Source organism: Nyctibius grandis, chromosome W (assembly GCF_013368605.1).
Source record: "Nyctibius grandis isolate bNycGra1 chromosome W, bNycGra1.pri, whole genome shotgun sequence".
NCBI lineage: Eukaryota > Metazoa > Chordata > Aves > Nyctibiiformes > Nyctibiidae > Nyctibius > Nyctibius grandis.
The window spans coordinates 12068713-12088738 of record NC_090694.1 but is presented as its reverse complement, the minus strand read 5'-3'; the positions used below and the strand labels follow the sequence as shown (position 1 = coordinate 12088738).

The following is a 20026-nucleotide window of genomic DNA, read 5'->3' as shown; positions in this document are numbered from 1 at the left end:
TGCTTAAAACTTAGGAAAACATGGAAGAGCTGCCTTCTATTATTGCTCATTAAAAATGCAGAGGCATCACTGGCTGAATGAGTGGTTACCAAGTCTAGATTTACTCTATGGCAGAGCCTCTCCACTGCACCCTAAAATAACCACTCGGAGAAAGAAGCACGACTTTCCACCCCAGCATTTAAGACAATCATCTGAGAAAAGGTTTGGTCCCTGCTGCCAGCACCTCTTGCGAGTTTTCTGGTAACCAGTTATAAATGCCCCTGGGGAGAGGTGAGGGAGCAGAGTGTGTTGTCCCCCAAGGAGTCACTGTCATTCACCTTAACCCTCTCGGGCACAGCACGTTTTCCATTCCTCTCAGCAAAGTAATGTAGTTTGAGCTGCTGAGGTGAGGAGTCTCCTTTCCGCTTTCCTTGCCATCTGCTTCATCTTGCACCAGCACAAGGAGCCCAGAGCGAGCGGCAGGGACATACTCCTGCTTCGGGTGCAGGTTGTCTCCAAACCTGCCTCTGCCATTTCCAGGACTGTCCTCTGCCCCAGGTGCGTCTTGGGCAGGGGAGGCATTGCCACCTGCTCTTCTGGCTGCCTCTGAAGAGAAAGGTGGTCCCTCTTCCCTGTTTTTGAAGGAAGGAGCTCAGATGTCTCACTGCACAAGGTGCTCGAGTATGTGCCACAGCTTCATGGAAGGGAAGGGAAATGGAAACGTGCTTCAGCCACTGCTGCCCCAAAGCACCCTGAGAGCTTGCTGCCTCTTGCGAGTGCATGTTGAGTGTCTCCCCATGCACTACAGAGACAATTTAGATATCCAAACTGGAGCTGTGAGAGGCAGACTTGAAAAGCCAGTGCAAGGCCTCATGCTGCAAAATCTAAAGCCATCTTCCTGCCCTAACCCCGTTATTCATTTGTAAGCATTTCTTTGGATGCTTAAAAAGAAAATGAAAAAATGAGCAATCTGTGCTTCAAATCACAATGCTATTTAAAAATACCCGACACCAATTAGTAAGTTGCTTTTAAATAATCTTTATATCAATTATTGCTTTTTATCTATAGAAAAGTACTTTTAGATCCTTTTCTCCCTTTGAACTAAACTGATTTATCTGAAAAAGTGCTAAAAGGCCATAAATTAAGAGATAAGATGAGATAAGGTAAAAGCAGAGTATAGGGCTAGAAGGAGATGTTCTTTGGGACATATGAAGTCGATGTCAAGCCCAGAATTCTTTCATATCTTTAATAATGATTTAACATATATTCCCAAGACTAGGACAGCATCCACTATATGGAGATAGTTGTAATTTTTTCCATTTCCTATTATATGCATATGGTTGTATTAAATATATTTTATGCCTCTCTAATACTTGCAACTGGAAAAATTGCTTTGTCTATTTTTTTCTATTTTTGAAACCTTGCGTGGTTGTTTGAGTTGCTTACCAATAGAGAAAAATCAAAATATACAAAATGATAACATAATGAAAATGGATCTAATAGCTGTCATTTTATCAAACCAATTTTAAAATCTTTCTGAACGTGAGACAATCTGTATGCTATCACAAATCTTGCCTCTTGCTTGTTGTGACTTTGTTCTTGGATATTTTATGCCCACAACAGACTGAAACAGAGGAAATATTAACCAGTCTTCAATCATTATTCAATGATATCCAGAGCATTATGTGAACATCTTCCTATTAAAAACTGCCAACATCTAAAGGAAGAAGTATTTTACTAATGATCTTTAGCTCCTTGTCAAGTGACTGTTCATTTGGCTGCTTTGTTTCGCACTAGTTTGTTAACAAATTCTGCATATGTATTTCTGGTTGTTTTAAATAGAAAAGGCAAATGTCTTTGAGATATGGTGACTTCCTAGATATTAGAAAATTTCAAAGGAGTTATCACTTAAAATATGACTTCTATTTACTGATGCATTCATCTTGGACTTATACCAAAGACTGGGGAGGGAGAGTGCTAAGATCATTGATTCATTGAATTCCTTATTGAAAAGGGAATATGGATTGACTATACCTGGCTTGGACGTCTTTCTCCTCTGTCAGGCATTGGCACTTCACTCATTGAAACCAAGTTCTGATGTATGTATTCACTCTGAGAGGTATTTTTTTCTCTGAGAACACTTCCATTTATTTCAGCAGAAAAATCTCTGAAGTGTTCCTCAAAGTGACCAGAATGTACCAATGCATCCTTTTTTGTAGCAATTTTTGGTATGTGATTTTATTGTCCACCTTCTACATTTGGCAGCTAATAATCATTGTTAATTTCCTCTGATAAATTATGTCTTTGGCCCATAACAGTAAACTCATGGAACAATATTTTCTTTCTTACCCGACTTTGATTTCTCTCAGCATGCAATGCTTGGCACAGGTCAAGTTCTTAGATGGTGTTTGACATATTTGGCTTAATGAAAACTCTCACTTGTCTTCCTGTGTTTGTTTTTTCCATTTTGAATTATGCCTGTTATAGTTTTGCATACCCTGAGCTTTGGAAGGATCTGAATGAGGAAGATAGGGTGATTTCATAGAATCATAGAATGCCTTGAGTTGGAAGGGACCTTAAAGATCATCTAGTTCCAACCCCCCTGCCATGGGCAGGGACACCTTTCCACTAGACCACATTGCTCAAAGCCTCATCCAATCCGGCCTTAAACACTGCCAGGGAGGGGGCATCCACAGCTTCTCTGGGCAACCTGTTCCAGTGTCTCACTAACCTCACAGTAACGAATTTCTTCCTAATATCTAATCTAAATCTACCCTCTTACAGTTTAAAACCATTCCCCCTCATCCTGTCACTACGTGCCCTTGTAAAAAGTCCCTCTCCTGCTTTCCTGTAAGCCCCCTTCAAGTACTGGAAGGCTGCTATGAGGTCTCCCTGGAGCCTTCTCTTCTCCAGGCTGAACAGCCCCAACTCTCTCAGCCTGTCTTCATAGGAGAGGTGCTCCAGCCCTCTGATCATCTTTGTGGCCCTCCTCTGGACTCGTTCCAACAGCTCCATGTCCTTCTTATGCTGGGGACCCCAGAGCTGAACGCAGTATTCCAGGTGGGATCTCACGAGAGTGGAGTAGAGGGGCAGAATCACCTCCCTCGACCTGCTGGCCACGATTCTTTTGATGTGGTCCAGCATACAGTTGGCCTTCTGGGCTGCAAGCGCACATTGCTGGCTCATGTTGAGCTTCTCCTCAACCATCACCCCCAAGTCCTTCTCCTCAGGGCTGCTCTCAATCCATTCTCTGCCCAGCCTGTATTTGTGCTTGGGATTGCCCCAACACACATGCAGGACCTTGCACTTGGCCTTGTTGAACTTCATGCGGTTTGCACAGGCCCAGCTCTCAAGCCTGTCAAGGTCCCTCTGGATGGCATCCCTTCCCTCCATCGTGTCGACCACACCGCACAGCTTGGTGTCATCAGCAAACTTGCTGAGGGTGCACTCAATCCCACTGTCCATGTCGCCGACAAAGATGTTAAACAGGACCGGTCCCAATACCGACCCCTGAGGAACGCCACTCGTCACTGGTCTCCACTTGGACATTGAGCCATTGACCGCAACTCTGAGTGCGACCATCCAGCCAGTTCTTTATCCACCGAGTGGTCCATCCGTTAAATCCATATCTCTCCAATTTAGAGACAAGGATGTCATGCGGGACAGTGTCAAATGCTTTGCACAAGTCCAGGTAGATGACATCAGTTGCTCTTCCCCTATCCACCAGCGCTGTAACCCCGTCGTAGAAGGCCACCAAATTTGTCAGACATGATTTGCCCTTGGTGAAGCCATGTTGGCTGTCACCAATCACCTCCTTGATTTCCATGTGCCTCAGTATAGTTTCCAAGAGGATCTGCTCCATGATCTTGGCAGGCACAGAGGTGAGACTGACTGGCCTGTAGTTCCCCGGGTCTTCCTTTTTTCCCGTCTTGAAGATGGGGGTTATGTTTTCCCTTTTCCAGTCAGTGGGAACTTCACCAGACTGCCACGACTTCTCAAAAATAATGGATAGCGGCTTAGCAACTTCATCTGCCAGTTCCCTCAGGACCCGTGGATGCACCTCATCAGGTCCCATGGACTTGTGCACCTTCAGGTTCCTTAGATGGGCTCAAACCTGATCTTCTCCTACAGTGGGCGGTTCTTCATCCTTCCAGTCCCTGCCTTTGCCTTCTGCGACTTGGGTGGTGAGGCTAGAGCACTTGCCAGTGAAGAGTAAGGCAAAAAAGTCGTTGAGTACCTCAGCCTTCTCCATATCCTGGGTAACCAGGTCTCCTGTTTCCTTCCGGAGAAGGCCCACATTTTCCCTAGTCTTCCTTTTATCACTGATATACCTATAGAAGCATTTCTTGTTGCCCTTGACATCCCTGGCCAGATTTAATTCTATCAGGGCTTTAGCTTTCCTAACCTGATCCCTGGCTGCTCGGACAATTTCCCTGTATTCCTCCCAGGCTACCTGCCTTTGCTTCCATCCTCTGTAGGCTTCCTTCTTGTGCCTCAGTTTATCCAGAAGCTCTTTGTTCATCCATGCAGGTCTCCTGGTGTTTTTGCCTGCCTTCCTCTTTGTCGGGATGCATCGCTCCTGAGCGTGGAGGAGGTGGTCCTTGAATATTAAACAGCTTTCTTGGGCCCCTCTTCCCTCCAGGGCTTTATCCCAAGGGACTCTCCCAAGCAGGTCCCTGAAGAGGTCAAAGTCTGCTCTCCTGAAGTCCAGGGTGGTGAGCTGGCTGCGCGCTCTCCTTGCTGCCCTATGGATCTTGAACTCCACCATTTCATGGTCGCTGCCCTTGAGCTTCACGTCCCCCACCAGCCCCTCCTTGTTGGTGAGAACAAGGTCCAGCATGGGACCTCTCCTCATTGGCTCCTCTATCGCTTGGAGAAGGAAGTTGTCATCCACGCATTCCAGGAACCTCCTGGATTGCTTGTGCCCTGCTGTGTTGTCCTTCCAACAGATATCAGGGTGGTTGAAGTCCCCCATGAGGAGCAGGGCCTGTGAACGTGAGGCTACATCTATCTGTCTGTAGAGGGCCTCATCCGCTCAGTCTTCCTGGTCAGGTGGCCTGTAGCAGACACCGACTATGCTGTCTCCCATCCCTGCCTGCCCTTTAATCCTGACCCATAAACTTTCCGTTGTCTCCTCCTCCATCCCCAGACAGAGCTCCATGCACTCAAACTGGTCATTGACATAGAGCACAACCCCTCCTCCTCGTCTCCCATGCCTGTCCTTCCTAAAAAGCCTGTATCCTTCCATTCCAACGCTCCAGTCATCAGAGTCATCCCACCATGTCTCTGTGATGCCAATAAGGTCGTAGCCTTGTAGGTATGCGCACGTCTCTAGCTCCTCTTGTTTGTTCCCCATGCTCCGTGCATTTGCATAGAGGCATTTCAGTTGGGCCCCCGACGAAGCTGCCTTGCTGCCTGAAATTTCTTTCCGTGGCTCTTCCGGCACTCTCCTGTTGACCTGCCATCCTTCTCCAGTCTCTGGGCACCTATTGCTGGCCCTGGCATCGGACTGGCTAATTGGGATGGACTGAGGTTCCCCTCCCCTGGCAAAGCTATTTCAGCAAATATGTCACTTCTAGCTGCTTTCAGTGTGAGAAGGACCAGAACTCTCCTTCCATTAGTTACATTCCAAAGATACATTTATGAAATATCATTTTAGCTACAGCAGAAAAAACAGTCAGAAAACAAGGAGGATAAGATTTTGGCATGATGTTACTCAGAAGAACCTAAGAACAACATCTTCATCTCTCCTATCATTCTATGTTGCCTAGAAATTCATGTTAATACCATTATTTTCTGTATCTCTTATAAAGAAAACAATGGAGCCAAGAACTACACAATCCTATATACATAAGACTAAGAAAAATAAGTTGATCCTAGCATTTAAGCCCAAAAAAAACTAAACAAGTCACAGTCTCCTGTGTTTTCCAGTTTTTGAATTCCAGGAGAAAAAAAAAAAAACAATGCACTAGGCAAAAATAGATATTGCAGTATATATATTAAAACTCTGAAACCTGTGGCTGAAGATTTGATTTACTTTTTTCTCAAGTCTCATTTAAGTGAAATATAAGCTATTTTTATCAATCATTAATTTAGAAAATATGCTGACAACATGGATAGCACAAACTGGTCTTTGAAATATCCATTTATCTAGTTTGCAGAGTAAAGAAAAATATACGATATTCATTAGCAGTATACAGTAATGGTTTATAATTCTTAGGCTATAATCAAAGATTTATTTCAATATATACGATAAAACTATGATAAAGCAATAGACAAGAATATACAAACATGTCAGTATCGTTGTTATAGCTGATACATATGATTTCAGGGTCTCAGAAATCAGTAGAAAAAATTATTTAATTATAAAATCCTTTAGCTCTAGCCCATAATAACTGGCATACAAATGGCTGCCAGAAAGACAGAGAAACATGCAATTTCTGGCTCATTTCTTTCATTCCTGATTGTCAATGCCATGTTATGCTTTTGTCTCTGATCTCAAGATTAACCCTGTGACTTTATACTGAGATGGATTAGGTTGTTTCACATGGCCACTGACAGAACACCAATTTTTAGAGGTTTTAATGCTCACTCATTCTCTGCTTCTAAGCCTCTCATCCTCACTTATGTTTTAAGATAACATTGTGAGGGCTTTCTTGCTTGCAAACTTCTGTTTTAAACAGCTGTGAGATTAACTCGCATGACTGGAATGTGGTCATGGATGGCTATGTCTTGTTCAGGAAAGACAGGCCACTAAGGAGAGGTGGTGGAGTTGCTCTTTATGTGAGTGAGCAGCTAGAATGTATTGAGTTCTGTCCAGAGGCGGATCAGGAGCGAGTAGAGAGTTTGTGGGTACGAATTAAGGGGCAGGCTGGCAGGGGTGATACTGTTGTGGGTGTCTATTACAGGCCACCAGATCAGGATGAGGAGGGTGATGAGGCCTTCTACAGGCAGCTGAGAGCAGTCTCGCAATTACAGGGCCTGGTTGTCATGGGGGATTTCAACTACCCTGATATTTGCTGGAAGGCCTACTCAGCCAGCCATCCTCAGTCCAGGAGGTTCCTCCAGTGCATTGATGATAACTTTCTGATGCAAATGGTGGATGAGCCAACTAGGAGAGGAGCGTTGCTGGATCTTGTTCTCACTAACAAGGAGGGTCTGGTTGAAGCGGTGAAGGTTGAAGGCAGCCTTGGTTGTAGTGACCATGAGATGGTGGAGTTCAGGATCTCATGTGGCAGGAACAGAATAGCTAGCAGAATCTCAACCCTGGACTTCAGGAGGGCCAACTTTGGCCTTTTCAAGCAATTGCTAGGGGAAATCCCATGGGACAGGGTACTAGAAGGTAAGGGGGCCCAAGATAGTTGGTTAGCATTCAAGGACTGCTTCTTCCAAGCTCAAGATCAGAGCATCCCAGCAGGTAGGAAGTCAAGAAAGGGTAGCAGGAGACCTGCATGGTTAAACAGGGAACTGCTGGGCAAACTCAAGTGGAAGAAGAGGGTGTACAGATCATGGAAGGAGGGGCTGGCCACTTGGGAGGAATATAAGTCTGTTGTCAGAGAATGTAGGGAGGCAACTAGGAAAGCTAAGGCCTCCTTGGAATTAAACCTTGCAAGAGAGGTCAAGGACAACAGAAAGGGCTTCTTCAAATACATTGCAAGTAAAGCCAACACTAGAGGCAATGTAGGCCCACTGATGAATGAGGTGGGGGCCCTGGAGACAGAGGATAAAAAGAAGGCGGAGTTACTGAATGCCTTCTTTGCCTCTGTCTATACTGCTGGAGGCTGTCCTGAGGAGCCCCGGACCCCTGAGGCCCCAGAGGAAGTCAGGATAGAGGAGGAGTCTGTCTTGGTTGATGAGGGCTGGGTCAGGTACCAATTAAGCAACCTGGACACCCATAAATCCATGGGTCCTGATGAGATGCACCCGTGGGTGCTGAGGGAGCTGGTGGAAGTCATTGCTAGGCCACTCTCCATCATCTTTGCTAAGTCGTGGGCAACGGGAGAGGTGCCTGAGGACTGGAGGAAAGTGAATGTCACTCCAGTCTTCAAAAAGGGCAAGAAGGAGGACCCGGGTAACTACAGACCGGTCAGCCTCACCTCCATCCCTGGAAAGGTGATGGAACAACTTGTCCTTGGTGCTGTCTCTAGGCACATCAAGGATAGGGGGATCATTAGGGGCACTCAGCATGGCTTCACCAAGGGTAAGTCATGCTTAACCAACTTGATAGCCTTTTATGAGGACATAACCCGGTGGATAGATGGTGGTAAAGCTGTGGATGTGGTCTATCTCGATTTCAGTAAAGCGTTTTTGATACAGTCTCCCACAGCATCCTCGCAGCTAAACTGAGGAAGTGTGGTCTGGATGCCAAGGTAGTGAGGTGGATTGTGAACTGGCTGAAGGAAAGAAGCCAGAGAGTGGTGGTCAATGGGACAGAGTCCAGTTGGAGGTCTGTGTCTAGCGGAGTCCCTCAAGGGTCGGTACTGGGACCAGTTCTATTCAATATATTCATTAATGACTTGGATGAGGGAATACAGTGCACTGTCAGCAAGTTGGCTGATGACACAAAACTGGGAGGAGTTGCTGACACACCAGAAGGCTGTGCAGACATTCAGAAAGACATAGACGGGCTGGAGAGTTGGGCAGGGAGAAATTTAATGAAATATAACAAGGGCAAGTGTAGAGTCCTGCATCTGGGCAAGAACAACCCCATGTACCAGTACAAGTTGGGGACAGACCTGTTGGAGAGCAGCGTAGGGGAAAGGGACCTGGGGGTCCTGGTGGACAGCAGGATGACCATGAGCCAGCAATGTGCCCTTGTGGCCAAGAAGGCCAATGGCATCCTGGGGTGTATTAGAAGGGGTGTGGTTAGCAGGTCATGAGAGGTTCTCCTCCCCTCTACTCTGCCCTGGTGAGGCCGCATCTGGAATATTGTGTCCAGTTCTGGGCCCCTCAGTTCAAGAAGGACAGGGAACTGCTAGAGAGAGTCCAGCGCAGAGCCACGAAGATGATTAAGGGGGTGGAATATCTCCCTTATGAGGAGAGGCTGAGGGAGCTGGGTCTCTTTAGCTTAGAGAAGAGCAGACTGAGGGGGGACCTCATTAATGTTTACAAATATGTAAAGGGCAAGTGTCATGAGGATGGAGCCAGGCTCTTCTCAGTGACATCCATTGACAGGACAAGGGACGACGGGTACAAGCTGGAACACAGGAGGTTCCACATAAATATGAGGAAAAGCTTCTTTATAGTGAGGGTAACTGAACACTGGAACAGGCTGCCCAGAGAGGTTGTGGAGTCTCCTTCTCTGGAGACATTCAAAACCCACCTGGATGCATTCCTGTGTGATATGATCTAGGTAATCCTGCTCCGGCAGGTGGATTGGACTAGATGATGTTTCGAGGTCCCTTCCAATCCCTAACATTCTGTTATTCTGTGATTCTGTAATGTGTCAGCCACTGGCTAATTTTTCTGTTACTGGACTTATCCCTTACCTCTCCCTGTCTCTTATATATTGACTCCATGGTCTTGTTGCAACTTGAGCTTAACAAAACTGAATGTAAAATCTTTTTCTCCCACGCACTCTTGTCTTCCTCTCTCTTTGCCTGCCTGCAAAGAAAATGCTCCAATCCATCCTACTCCAGTTCCCCATTTACTATAATAACCAATTTTGGCTTCTTTTTAAGCACCTCAATAACTCTGCATATCCTTATTGTCCCTTGCTGAGGTTCATTCTGATCCTCTCTTCCTTACGCCACCATTCCTTGCCTCATCACCTGGTTTCATAGCTTCACCCATACTTGCCTCTGCCTTTTTTTACACAACTGACTGTTAATTAGTGCATCTTTGTGCTCATTTCAGAAAGCTCCCACTCTCTACCTATTTATGCCTTTTTAATTTCAACCATACCTACAAGGAATCTAATATGGAATCGAACAATCTTTTTCCTCCTGTTTCATAAAGAACTCTCTTTCTTCCACTAAATTCTCTCTACATTTCTATCCTTTGGCCATCGTTCCTTTTGTCCTTGGGGGATTATAAAGCAAAGACCTCTTCTGAGCACTTCTCTGAGGTAGTTCCAAACAAAACTAATTGATTGGGTCTTGTCCTCATTTAAAGACCATTCTTTTGACATGTTCAAGTTTTTCCCTAAAATGCGATCCAAAGGAATAACAGGAAATTGTATAGACATACCCAAGGTACTGAGCTCAAGGCCCTCATTCAAGCTACCTAGATCAAGTGCCTACAGATTATAGCACAGGGGTATAAAGCACAGTCTGAACCAGGGGATGGAGTTTTCACAGAAGATTTTACAGAGTTTAAAGCAAGTTTTACATCCAAGATTTCATTCAATGCATGTCACACAAAACTGTGTGCACCGTAAGGAATGTGGCTTCATGCAGGAATATATTTAGCCCATGGCGTGTTCTGAATTCAATGAAATTTGCTGCAGGATTCAGATGCTACTAGATTATTTTATGTAAACTTGTAAGGCCTTTTTCACATTTAAAACATCTCATTAATCTATTTCAAAACTTAAGAAGTTGTAGGGGCCTGGACCGTGGGAAAGTTATAGAGAGAACATACCAGTACACTGTTATGTAACAGCACGAGATAGCAAGAAAGCATAGGGATGTGGCTTGCTTAAGTTTATAGTAAGTATCCAATTAGAACAGTAGAAGTGGCACGCAGCCAGATTGTGGACAATACTTGTAGCCAATAGCTTAGTGTGTAACCGTTACATAAGAGAGCATGTAGGTTATAAAAGTGTGTGTTAACCAAAATAAAGAAGCTACTAGAGCACCATATTGGTGTGCTGTAGTTCCTTCCTCGCGCGGACCCCAACAAGAAGTTACATTAAAATGAGTTACCTTTTCTTGATATTGTCGCCGTGAGGAATCTAGAGACTGAATGAGGGCAGTGGCATGACCAACAAACATGGCATAACAAGTAGCCCCCACAATCATACTCAACATAGTTATCCAGAGGTCAGACATGCTGACAGGGGTGCGGGCTCCATAACCAATGCAGAGCATATGGCTCATGGCTTTGAAGAGTGCGTATGAGTACTGCTTTCCCCAGGAATCGTTCTGCAAGAAAAGAGACAAGTGACTGAGTCAGCAAGCAGCTGAAGGGAAAAATACATTTGTACCTGTATAGTGGGATCATACATTACTGGCTCTGAAAGAGCAGTCTGGTAACGTATCCTCTATGCATGAGAAGAGATATTCCTTCTAAATTAATTGTTAGATAAAGCATCAGAGACTCTGCCAGATAGTACTTAGCACAGTGAGATGAAATAAAATTGACTATTTTTAATACATGATTGTATTCTTAAATGTGGGTGTTAACCTAATTATGAGACTAAAAGTGAATTTTCTTTTACAGTCCATAGCAGACGGATTAGAAAGAGATGAGCATGCAGACTTATCAAGTACAAGCAGGTAGCATTTTGTTTTAATATGCATGAACATACTCCTATGGCCCCATTTCTTTCTTTTCAGAGTTGTCCGTTTTAAGACACAACCATATTTCATCTTATCAGCTGATTCACTTCCCAAGGAGAGAAAAAGTGTTATTTGTTTTTTTCCTGGTTTCATTGGGATTTTGTTTCAGTGTGTGGCCAGCCATGGTGATCAAGGCCCTTAGCAGTTAAATGCAGGGAAGCTGACCCATGCTGGCCCACAGGTGTATTCTATATCATTAACATCAAGTTCACTATAAAAGGGAGGGCTTGTGGAAGAGAGGTGGGGCTGTTTTTGCTTTCCTCTCTTATAGTTGTCCTTTTTCTCTGCAACTGTAGCTAAGTATACTGTTTTGTGTTATCTGTTATCATTTATATTGGTTTCTTTATTTCATTAAATCTGTTTAATTTTAACCTATGAGTATCCCTATTTTTTTTCTCAATTTCCTTCCCCTTTTGGGGAAGGGACATTGGCTGAGAAAAAAGCTATTATTGTTTAGCCCCAGGTGTGGGCAAAACAAAGACAGTTTATGTGGTGCCCAGTGTAAATAGATCACCTGGGTGAACTGTAAACTTCTTGCTCTAAGAGTCTTGGAGGGTTGAAGTTTTCACAGATTTGACTGTTTTTGTTATGAGCATTCATCATGTTAGTGTCAGTAGCAGGGTCACTGGGTAGAATTCTCTGGGGTTCGGTTTTACAGTTGCTTTTGTGGTGGTTAATCAAATGCATGGCTTTGCTGCTGTTTGTTACCACTTTTGTGTGGTTTATCACTTCTGGGCATGGACTTAAAAGTATGACTCTGCTACGTTGTTTGGCATTGGTTAATGGTATATTAAACTCTTTTGAAACTGCGTCCATTTCTGATTTCTATGGAATGGGAATGAGTGACATGTATTTTCCTTTTCCCTCGAGGCTGATCTCAGTGGCTTTTGAGAATTTTGAATACCCTTGAGATGTTTTAACCACCATGCTCATATTGTCAGGCCTTTTGAATGTCTTTCAGTTCTTGCTCTTGCTTAAACATGGGCATAAGGGTGGATACAGTGCAGCTGCTACAACTGCTGTAGGGAGCCCTGCAGCAGCCCTGGCCCCAACATCAGGCACCACAGCAGCTCCAGCCCCTATGACAGACAACGCAGCTGCCCCAGCACCCATAATTGGAATTGCAGATACTCAGACCCTGTGTCAGTCCCTACAGCAGGCATCCTGGCTACCCCAGAGGCTATTCAGGCTTCTGCACTGGGTACTGTGATTACTTAACTCCAGGAAGCACTTGCTTGATTACCCAGACTTTGGCACCAAGGGCTGCAGCTAATCAGCCCCCAGTGGTGGGTGATGTGGCTAACCTAGGGACTCAACCAGTGCTGGTATCAGTCGCCCCTGTACAGAAGACAAAAACCACAAAAAGAGCAGGTTGTGATGGCCTACCAGGGACATCATAGGAGACTGAGACAGGAGTAACCACTTGATCCCTATCCTTCAGTGAGCTGCAAGATATACATAAAGATTACAGCCGTCATGAAGGTGAGCAACTTGTTACTTAGCTGCTCTGCTGCTGGGATAACAGAGCCGAAGGTTTTGACTTAAATGGTAGAGAAGCCAAGCAGCTGGGACCAGTGGCTAGAGAAACAGGTATTGATAGGGGTCTTGCAACTGGTGCAGAGCCCCTCACTCTCTGGAGGTGACTCCTGCAAAGCATAAAGAACAGGTATCCCTTTAGGGATGATGTCATATACCACCCAGGCAAGTGGATGACCACTGAGAGAGGTGTTAAGAATCTAAGGGAAATAGCTGTGCGGGAGCTGATTTTTGATGACCTGGATGACCCATAGAAAACAGTAGATCCAGACGCACTCCAAGTTACTGGACCCATGTGGCACAGGTGGGTACTGAGCACGCCATCGTTGTATGGCAACGCATTAGTAGTATTTAGCTAGGCCGATGCACCAATGGTGGGTGACATAGATAATCGTATGTGGTGGTATGCAGACAATCTTGTTTCCTCCACACAGGCCAGCATCTCAGCTGTGGAAAAAACATCTGACAAATCCACAGAACTGCTTGGTGATGTGTTGGACAAATTGTCCCAGATGGAGGACAGACCCCGTTCCCCGTCTGCACTGAAGAATGTGTCTGCCATGAGGAGACAGCGTTCCCCTGCAAGACCTACTCAGGAGAGACGGTACACATCACGAGGTGCCATGTGGTTTTTCCTGCGCGACGCTGGAGAAGACATGAGGAAATGGTATGGAAAACCTACCTCACCTTTATAGACACGCGTACGAGTTACAAGGTGAACCGATTAGGAATGGGGCTTCTCCCAGGAAATGTGTTGCTCCAGCTTCCAATGGGAAGCTCTCCAGACAGCATAGATGGGCTTTGGGTGCCTATTTACCAGACGTGAATAATGGGGACCAAATATATGTGAGCTGCTTGAACCAAGATGTCGATAACGAACACTATGACCAGGATTAGAGGGGCTCTGCCTCCAGCCTGGTGGAGGAGAGGGACAACTGTGTTTTTTTGACTGTGTGGGTTCGATGGCCTGGCACATCAGAACCACAGCAGTATAAGGCTCTAGTGGGCACTGGTGCACAATGCACCATATACTGTCAAGCTATAAAGGGACAAAATCCATTTATATCTCTGGTGTGACAGGGGGCTCCCAAGAGCTGACTGTACTGGAAGGTGAAGTGAGTCTGACTGGGGCTGAGTGGCAGATGCACCCTGTTGTGACTGGCCCAGACACCCCATGCATTCTTGGCCTAGATTACCTGAGAAGAGGGTATTTCAAGGACATGAGGGAGTACTGGTGGGCATTTGGTGTAGCAGCTGTAGAGATGGAAGAAATTAAACACCTGTCTACCCTGCCTGGTCTATTAGAGGACCCTTCTATTGTGGGGCTGCTGAGGATCCAGGAGCAAAAGGTGCCCGTTGCTATTAGAACGGTCCACCGACGACAATATTGGACTAACAGACTTACTGATCCCCATCCACGAGCTGATCCGTCAACTGGAGAACCAAGGTGTGATCAGCAAAACACGCTCCCCCTTTAACAGTCCCATATTGCCAGTGTGAAATTCTAATGGGGCATGGAGACTAACTGTGGACTACAGTGGCCTGAATGAAGTCACACCACCACTGAGTGCTGCTGTACCAGACATGTTAGAACTCCATTATGAACTGGAGTCAAAGGCAGCCAAGTGGTATGCCATGATTGACATCGCAAATGCATTTCTCTCTATTCCTTTGGCAGCAGAGTGTAGGCAACAGTTTGCTTTCACCTGGAGGGACATCCAGTACACCTGGAATCAAGTGCCCCAGGGGTGGAAACATAGACCCACCATTTGCCATGGACTGGTCCAGGCTGAACTGGAGAAAGGTGGAGCTCTGGAACACCTGCAATATATTGATGCCATCATTGTATGGGGTAATACAGCAGGAGAAGCTTTTGAGAAAGGGGAAAAAGTCATTTGAATCCTTCTAGAAGCTGGTTTTGCCATCAAATGTGGAAAGGTCAAGGGACCTGCAAAAGAGATCCAGTTTTTAGGGATCAAGTGGCAGGATGGCTGCTGTCAGATCCCAATGGATGTGATCAACAAAATAACTGCAATGTCTCTGTCAACTAACAAAAAGGAGACACAAGCTTTCCTAGGCGTAGTAGGTTTCTGGAGGATGCACATTCCCCATTACAATCAGATTGTGAGCCCTCTCTATGAAGTGACTTGGAAGAAGAATGACTTTAAAGGGGGCCCTGAGCAACAACAGGCTTTTGAGCAAATTAAACGAGAGTTCATGCAGTGGCCCTTGGACCAGTTTGGATGGGACCAGATGTAAAGAATGTCCTCTATACCCCAGCAGGGGAGAATGGTCCTACCTGGAGCCTCTGGGAAAAGGCACCAGGGGAGACTCGAGGTCGACCCCTGGGGTTTTGGAGTTGGGGATACAGAGGATCAGAGGACCGTTATACTCCAACAGAAAAAGAGATACTGACAGCCTATGAAGGAGTTGGAGCTGCCTCAGAAGTAAATGGCACTGAGGCACAGCTCCTTCTGGCACCCCAATTGCCAGTGTTGAACTGGGTGTCTAAAGGAAAGACCCCCTCTACACATCATGAAACTGATGCTAAGTGGAGTAAGTGGGTTGCATTGATTGCTCAGGGGGCATACATAGGGAACCTTAATCGCCCAGGAATTCTGGAAGTAATCATGGACTGGCTGGAAGGCAAAGATTTTGGAATCTTGCCAGAGGAGGAGGTGATGCATGCTTAAGAGGCCCCACCATACAATAGACTATCAGAGAATGAGAAGCATCATGCCTTGTTCACTGATGGATCTTGCTGCATTGTAGGCAAGCAGTGAAGGTGGAAAACTGCTATGTGGAGTCCTGCACAATGAGTGGCAGAAGCAGCTGAGGGAGAAGGTGAGTGGAGTCAGTTTGCAGAAGTAAAAGCCATCCAGCTGGTTCTAGATATGGCTGAGTGAGAAAAATGGCCAGTACTCTACCTGTGTACTGACTCATGGATGGTAGCAAATGCCTTGTGGGGATGGCTGAAGTACTGGAAGAAAAACAACTGGCAGCACAGAGGCAAACCCATTTGGGCAGCTGAATTATGGCAGGATATTGCTGCCTGATTAGAGAAGCTGGTTTGTGAAGGTATGTCACGTAGCTGCCCATGTCCCCAGTAGTTGAGCCACTGAGGAACATCAAAACAATCAGCAGGTGGATCAAGCTGCTAAGATTGAAGTGTCCCAAGTAGACCTGGACTGGCAGCATAAAGGTGAGTTATTTTTAGCTCGGTGGGCCCATAATACATCAGGTCATCAAGGCAGAGATGCCACATATAGATGGGCCCGTGACCGAAGGGTGAATTTGACCATGGACACTATCACACCGGTCATCCATGAATGTGAAACATGTGCTGCAATTAAACAAGCCAAAAGACTAAACCCCCTGTGGTATGGAGGATGATGGCTGAAATAGAAGTATGGAGGGGCCTGGCAGATTGATTACCTCTCACTTCCTTGAACCTGCCAAGGCAAGGGCTGTGTGCTCACAATGGTGGAGGCAAGTACTGGCTGGTTGGAAACATACCCTGTGCCTCATGCCACTGCCCATAACACTATTATGGGGCTTGAGAAGCAGATTTTCTGGTGACATGGCACTCCAGAAAGAATCAAGTCAGACAAGGGGACTCATTTCCAAAATAGCCTCATAGACACCTGGGCTAAAGAGCATGGTATTGAATGGATATATCACATCCCCTACCATGCACCAGCTGCTGGGAAAGTGGAATGATGTAATGGACTGTTGAATACTGCACTGAAAGCAATGGGTGATGGGACATTCAAAAATTGGGATGAGCACTTAGCAAAGGCCACCTGGTTAGTTAATACCAGGGGATCTATCAACTGGGCTGGTCCTGCTCAATCAGAGCTGTTGAGCACTGTAGAGGGGGATAAAGGCCTTGTGGTTCATGTGAGAAATTTGTTGGGGAAAACAGTTTGGATTACTCCTGCTTTGAGCAAAGGCAAACCCACTGGTGGAATTCCTTTTGCTCAAGGACCTGGGTGCATCTGGTGGATGATGCAGGAGGATGGGGAAGTTAGATGTGTACCCCAAGGAGATTTGATTCTGGGTGAAAATAGCCAATAACTTGAACTGTATGATGCTAAGTGTCATTTCTTATAGTAAGAATCACCCTAGACTCTGAACATGGGCTTGTGGGGATCTGTTCCTTGTCCCCCTTTTTTTTTTTTTTCGGCATTCTCAGAAACCGTCCTATCCCACGTGCTCAGACGCCATCTTCTGGGGTACAGGACTACCTGACCTTGACGACATTTTATGAGGCAAGAAGTTAGGTGCCGACTAGGGGTGAATGACGTCTCCGCCCTGCAGCCCTCCACCCCCTCCGGAGAGACCCGTCCAGGATATCGGGCGACAGCCTGGCAATGGGCCAATCCTACGGCGCAGGAACCGGACCTGTCCCGCCCTCGGGCCTGTGAGTGGTGCGAACTGTGACTGGTGGCTCCATGTCACGTGACTCTGCAAAAATTCTCTATAAAAGAGGCAGTTTTTGCCCGACCACGCGCCCCCACCCCAGACTGCCGAGAATCAACAAAGGACCCACGGGATGCCGTGGGATCCAGGGTGGTGACTATCCTTTCCCTCTCAACTGTTCTCTTTTCCTCTCTTCCTTTTAGTTACTTCTCTTTCTCTCTCTCCCTTCCTTGCTCACTAAGTTGCCTCATTGTTGGACTTAATAAAGTCAAAGTTAAGTTTATTGATACCGTGCCTTGGTTGTGCTTTGTCCGAACTCAAGGATCATGAATCTATTTTATTTCTGGTCAGGATTTTGGGGGTGCTTTACCTGCAGGCAGGTAAAGCATACCGGGTGATTTATAATCAGGCGGGTCCCATGTGGACTGACTGCATTGAACCAGGCGGGTCCCACGTGGACTGACTGCACTGGAGTTACTAATCAGGCAGGTCCTTCTCAGGACTGACTGCCTTTATTTTCTAGATTTACTTTTACTAATCAGGCGGGTCCCTCTTGGGACTGACTGCATTTTATTTCTAGATTTACTTTTAAGGCAGATCTTAATCCGGAACCTGACATTTTAAATTGGCGTCACGGACAGGATCCTTGAGTTTTGGAAAGTATCAATAGCTTAGAGAGAATGGGCGCAAGTCTGAGTACATATGTTGAAACCCAAAATCAGGAATTAGAAGACCCGGCACAGACGCCGCAGGCACTAAAGCTTTTGGTGCATTTGTTGCAAGAGCGGGTGGCAGATTTAGAGGAAAGAAACTGTGAATTGGAGGAACAGGTTAAAACTCTGCAAGATGAAGTAGGGAATGAACAGGAGAATGTAAGGTGTTTGCAGGGGGCTTTTGTAGAAAAGTTGCTTGTGACTGCAAGGGGCGACAGAATCGTCAACAGGGAACTGATGCAGCCCTGTCCCATGGTGATTATCACAAAGGGGATGGTTTGTACTCCACTGGAGAACCAGAGGAAGTGAGGACATGATATGATATACCGCAGGGTCCTCCTCAACCCCTTTGACCGCTGGTCAAGGTAGAATATGCTTATGAGGATAGTGAGGACAATAACCCTAAGATGGTTACTAAGGAGGTGCCGTATACAGCAACTGAATTGGCTAAGTTGAAAAAAGAATATTCACGCAGTCCAAAGGAGTCTGAGACAGAGTATGTGTGGAGAGTGTCCTTAACTGGCAGAGATCAGATTATGTTGAGTGAAAGAGAAGCTGAGGGATATTGGGGACCTGGAGTGTTTTTGACTACTGGTGATAATAGGGCCCCTTGCTTATTGGGCTGGAGGTTTAAATCCCTTGGAAAGGGGAGATCCTCTTGCGCTTACAGGCTCGGTGGATCAGCTTGTGGAGAATGTGCACAAGGCAGCTTGTTTGCAGATGATGTATGATTGGGAATTGAAGTTTAGGCAGGAATCCCCAATGATGATACTGGTAGATCCTGAGAGGATGACTCCCCTGATTAGAGGTTTACCTGATTCATTGAAACCCTTAGGAATTCAATTACAAGGCACTATCAGAAATACCCCTCAGAGTGCACGGGTGACAGCTGCTTTAGCCGGAGCTTTAACCCGGGATCGCCATATCCCAGGACAAAAAGTGTGGACGTGGGGGGAAGTAGCTCAAGAATTGATTAACTATGGGCGGAAATATGGTCCAGTGAAATCAGAACCTAAAAATGTGAGGCATGCGGAGGTGAAGTTTCCTCTAGCGAGGCCCTCTCCCCCAAACCCGGTGAATTCAAAGAAAGATAATACATCTTGAAGGAAAGCGTTGTGGATAATAGGATTGTTTGTGGTAAGCTTAGCACTACTAGTGGCCGAGCGCACCATTCGTCAGCAACCAATCATTCTCAGAGGCCCCTTTAAGGTAATAAAACCAATTTTAGCAGGGACCCCTCCCCCTGACAGGGTGGCACAACGAGCATCCGTGCGGAAATGGTATGCACAAACTGAACGTTGTAGGTAGATTAGGGTACGGCGACCGGAAAATCTCGGGCTGTAATGGAAGGTAGGCGTGGCGAAAGGAGCAGGAAGTGCAAGTATCGTGCGAGTTCGTACGGGACAAGACGACTATATAAGGCTGTTGCGCAGTTAAATAAACGCCATTTGTTGCATCCTCACATTGGTGTCAGTGCTCAATGGCCCTGGGGTGCGGATAGCCTCAGGCCAGCCAGCAACCGAACAGAGCTTGCAGCAGACAAGCGGCAACAAGTGGTGACCCCGACGTGATTTCTGGGCTGGCGGACCGCAGGCGGTCGGAGTGGGTTCGCGAACCATGGAAGCCTTGATAAAGGTGATTTCGTTACTGGGCGGGGAATTTAAGATTTCTGTGAAATCGAAAGACGTAGCCCAGTGTGTGGACCATCTCATTAAAGGGGGGGGGCGGTGGCAGGACCGGCTGATTGTTTACAGCCAAATACCTGGGAGCGGTGCTCGATGCAGCTCGCTGAGCGAGCTATGGCAGCGGGTTCTGCCAAAGAATTAAAAACATGGGGAGTTATCTTGTGGCTGCTACGGGCTGCGCGGGAGGACT

The 20026-nt window shown here is 46.2% G+C and overlaps 1 protein-coding gene across 1 annotated transcript in view; it reads right to left on the bottom strand.

The window, feature by feature from the left end:
• Nucleotides 1-20026, bottom strand: part of LOC137675760 (potassium/sodium hyperpolarization-activated cyclic nucleotide-gated channel 1-like) — a 379966-nt gene that overhangs the window by 88276 nt on the left and 271664 nt on the right. Inside the window, exon 4 of the mRNA XM_068421975.1 lies at nucleotides 10845-11063. Within this exon, the coding sequence (XP_068278076.1) occupies nucleotides 10845-11063 (219 nt within the window). The remainder of the gene's footprint in view (nucleotides 1-10844; nucleotides 11064-20026) is intronic.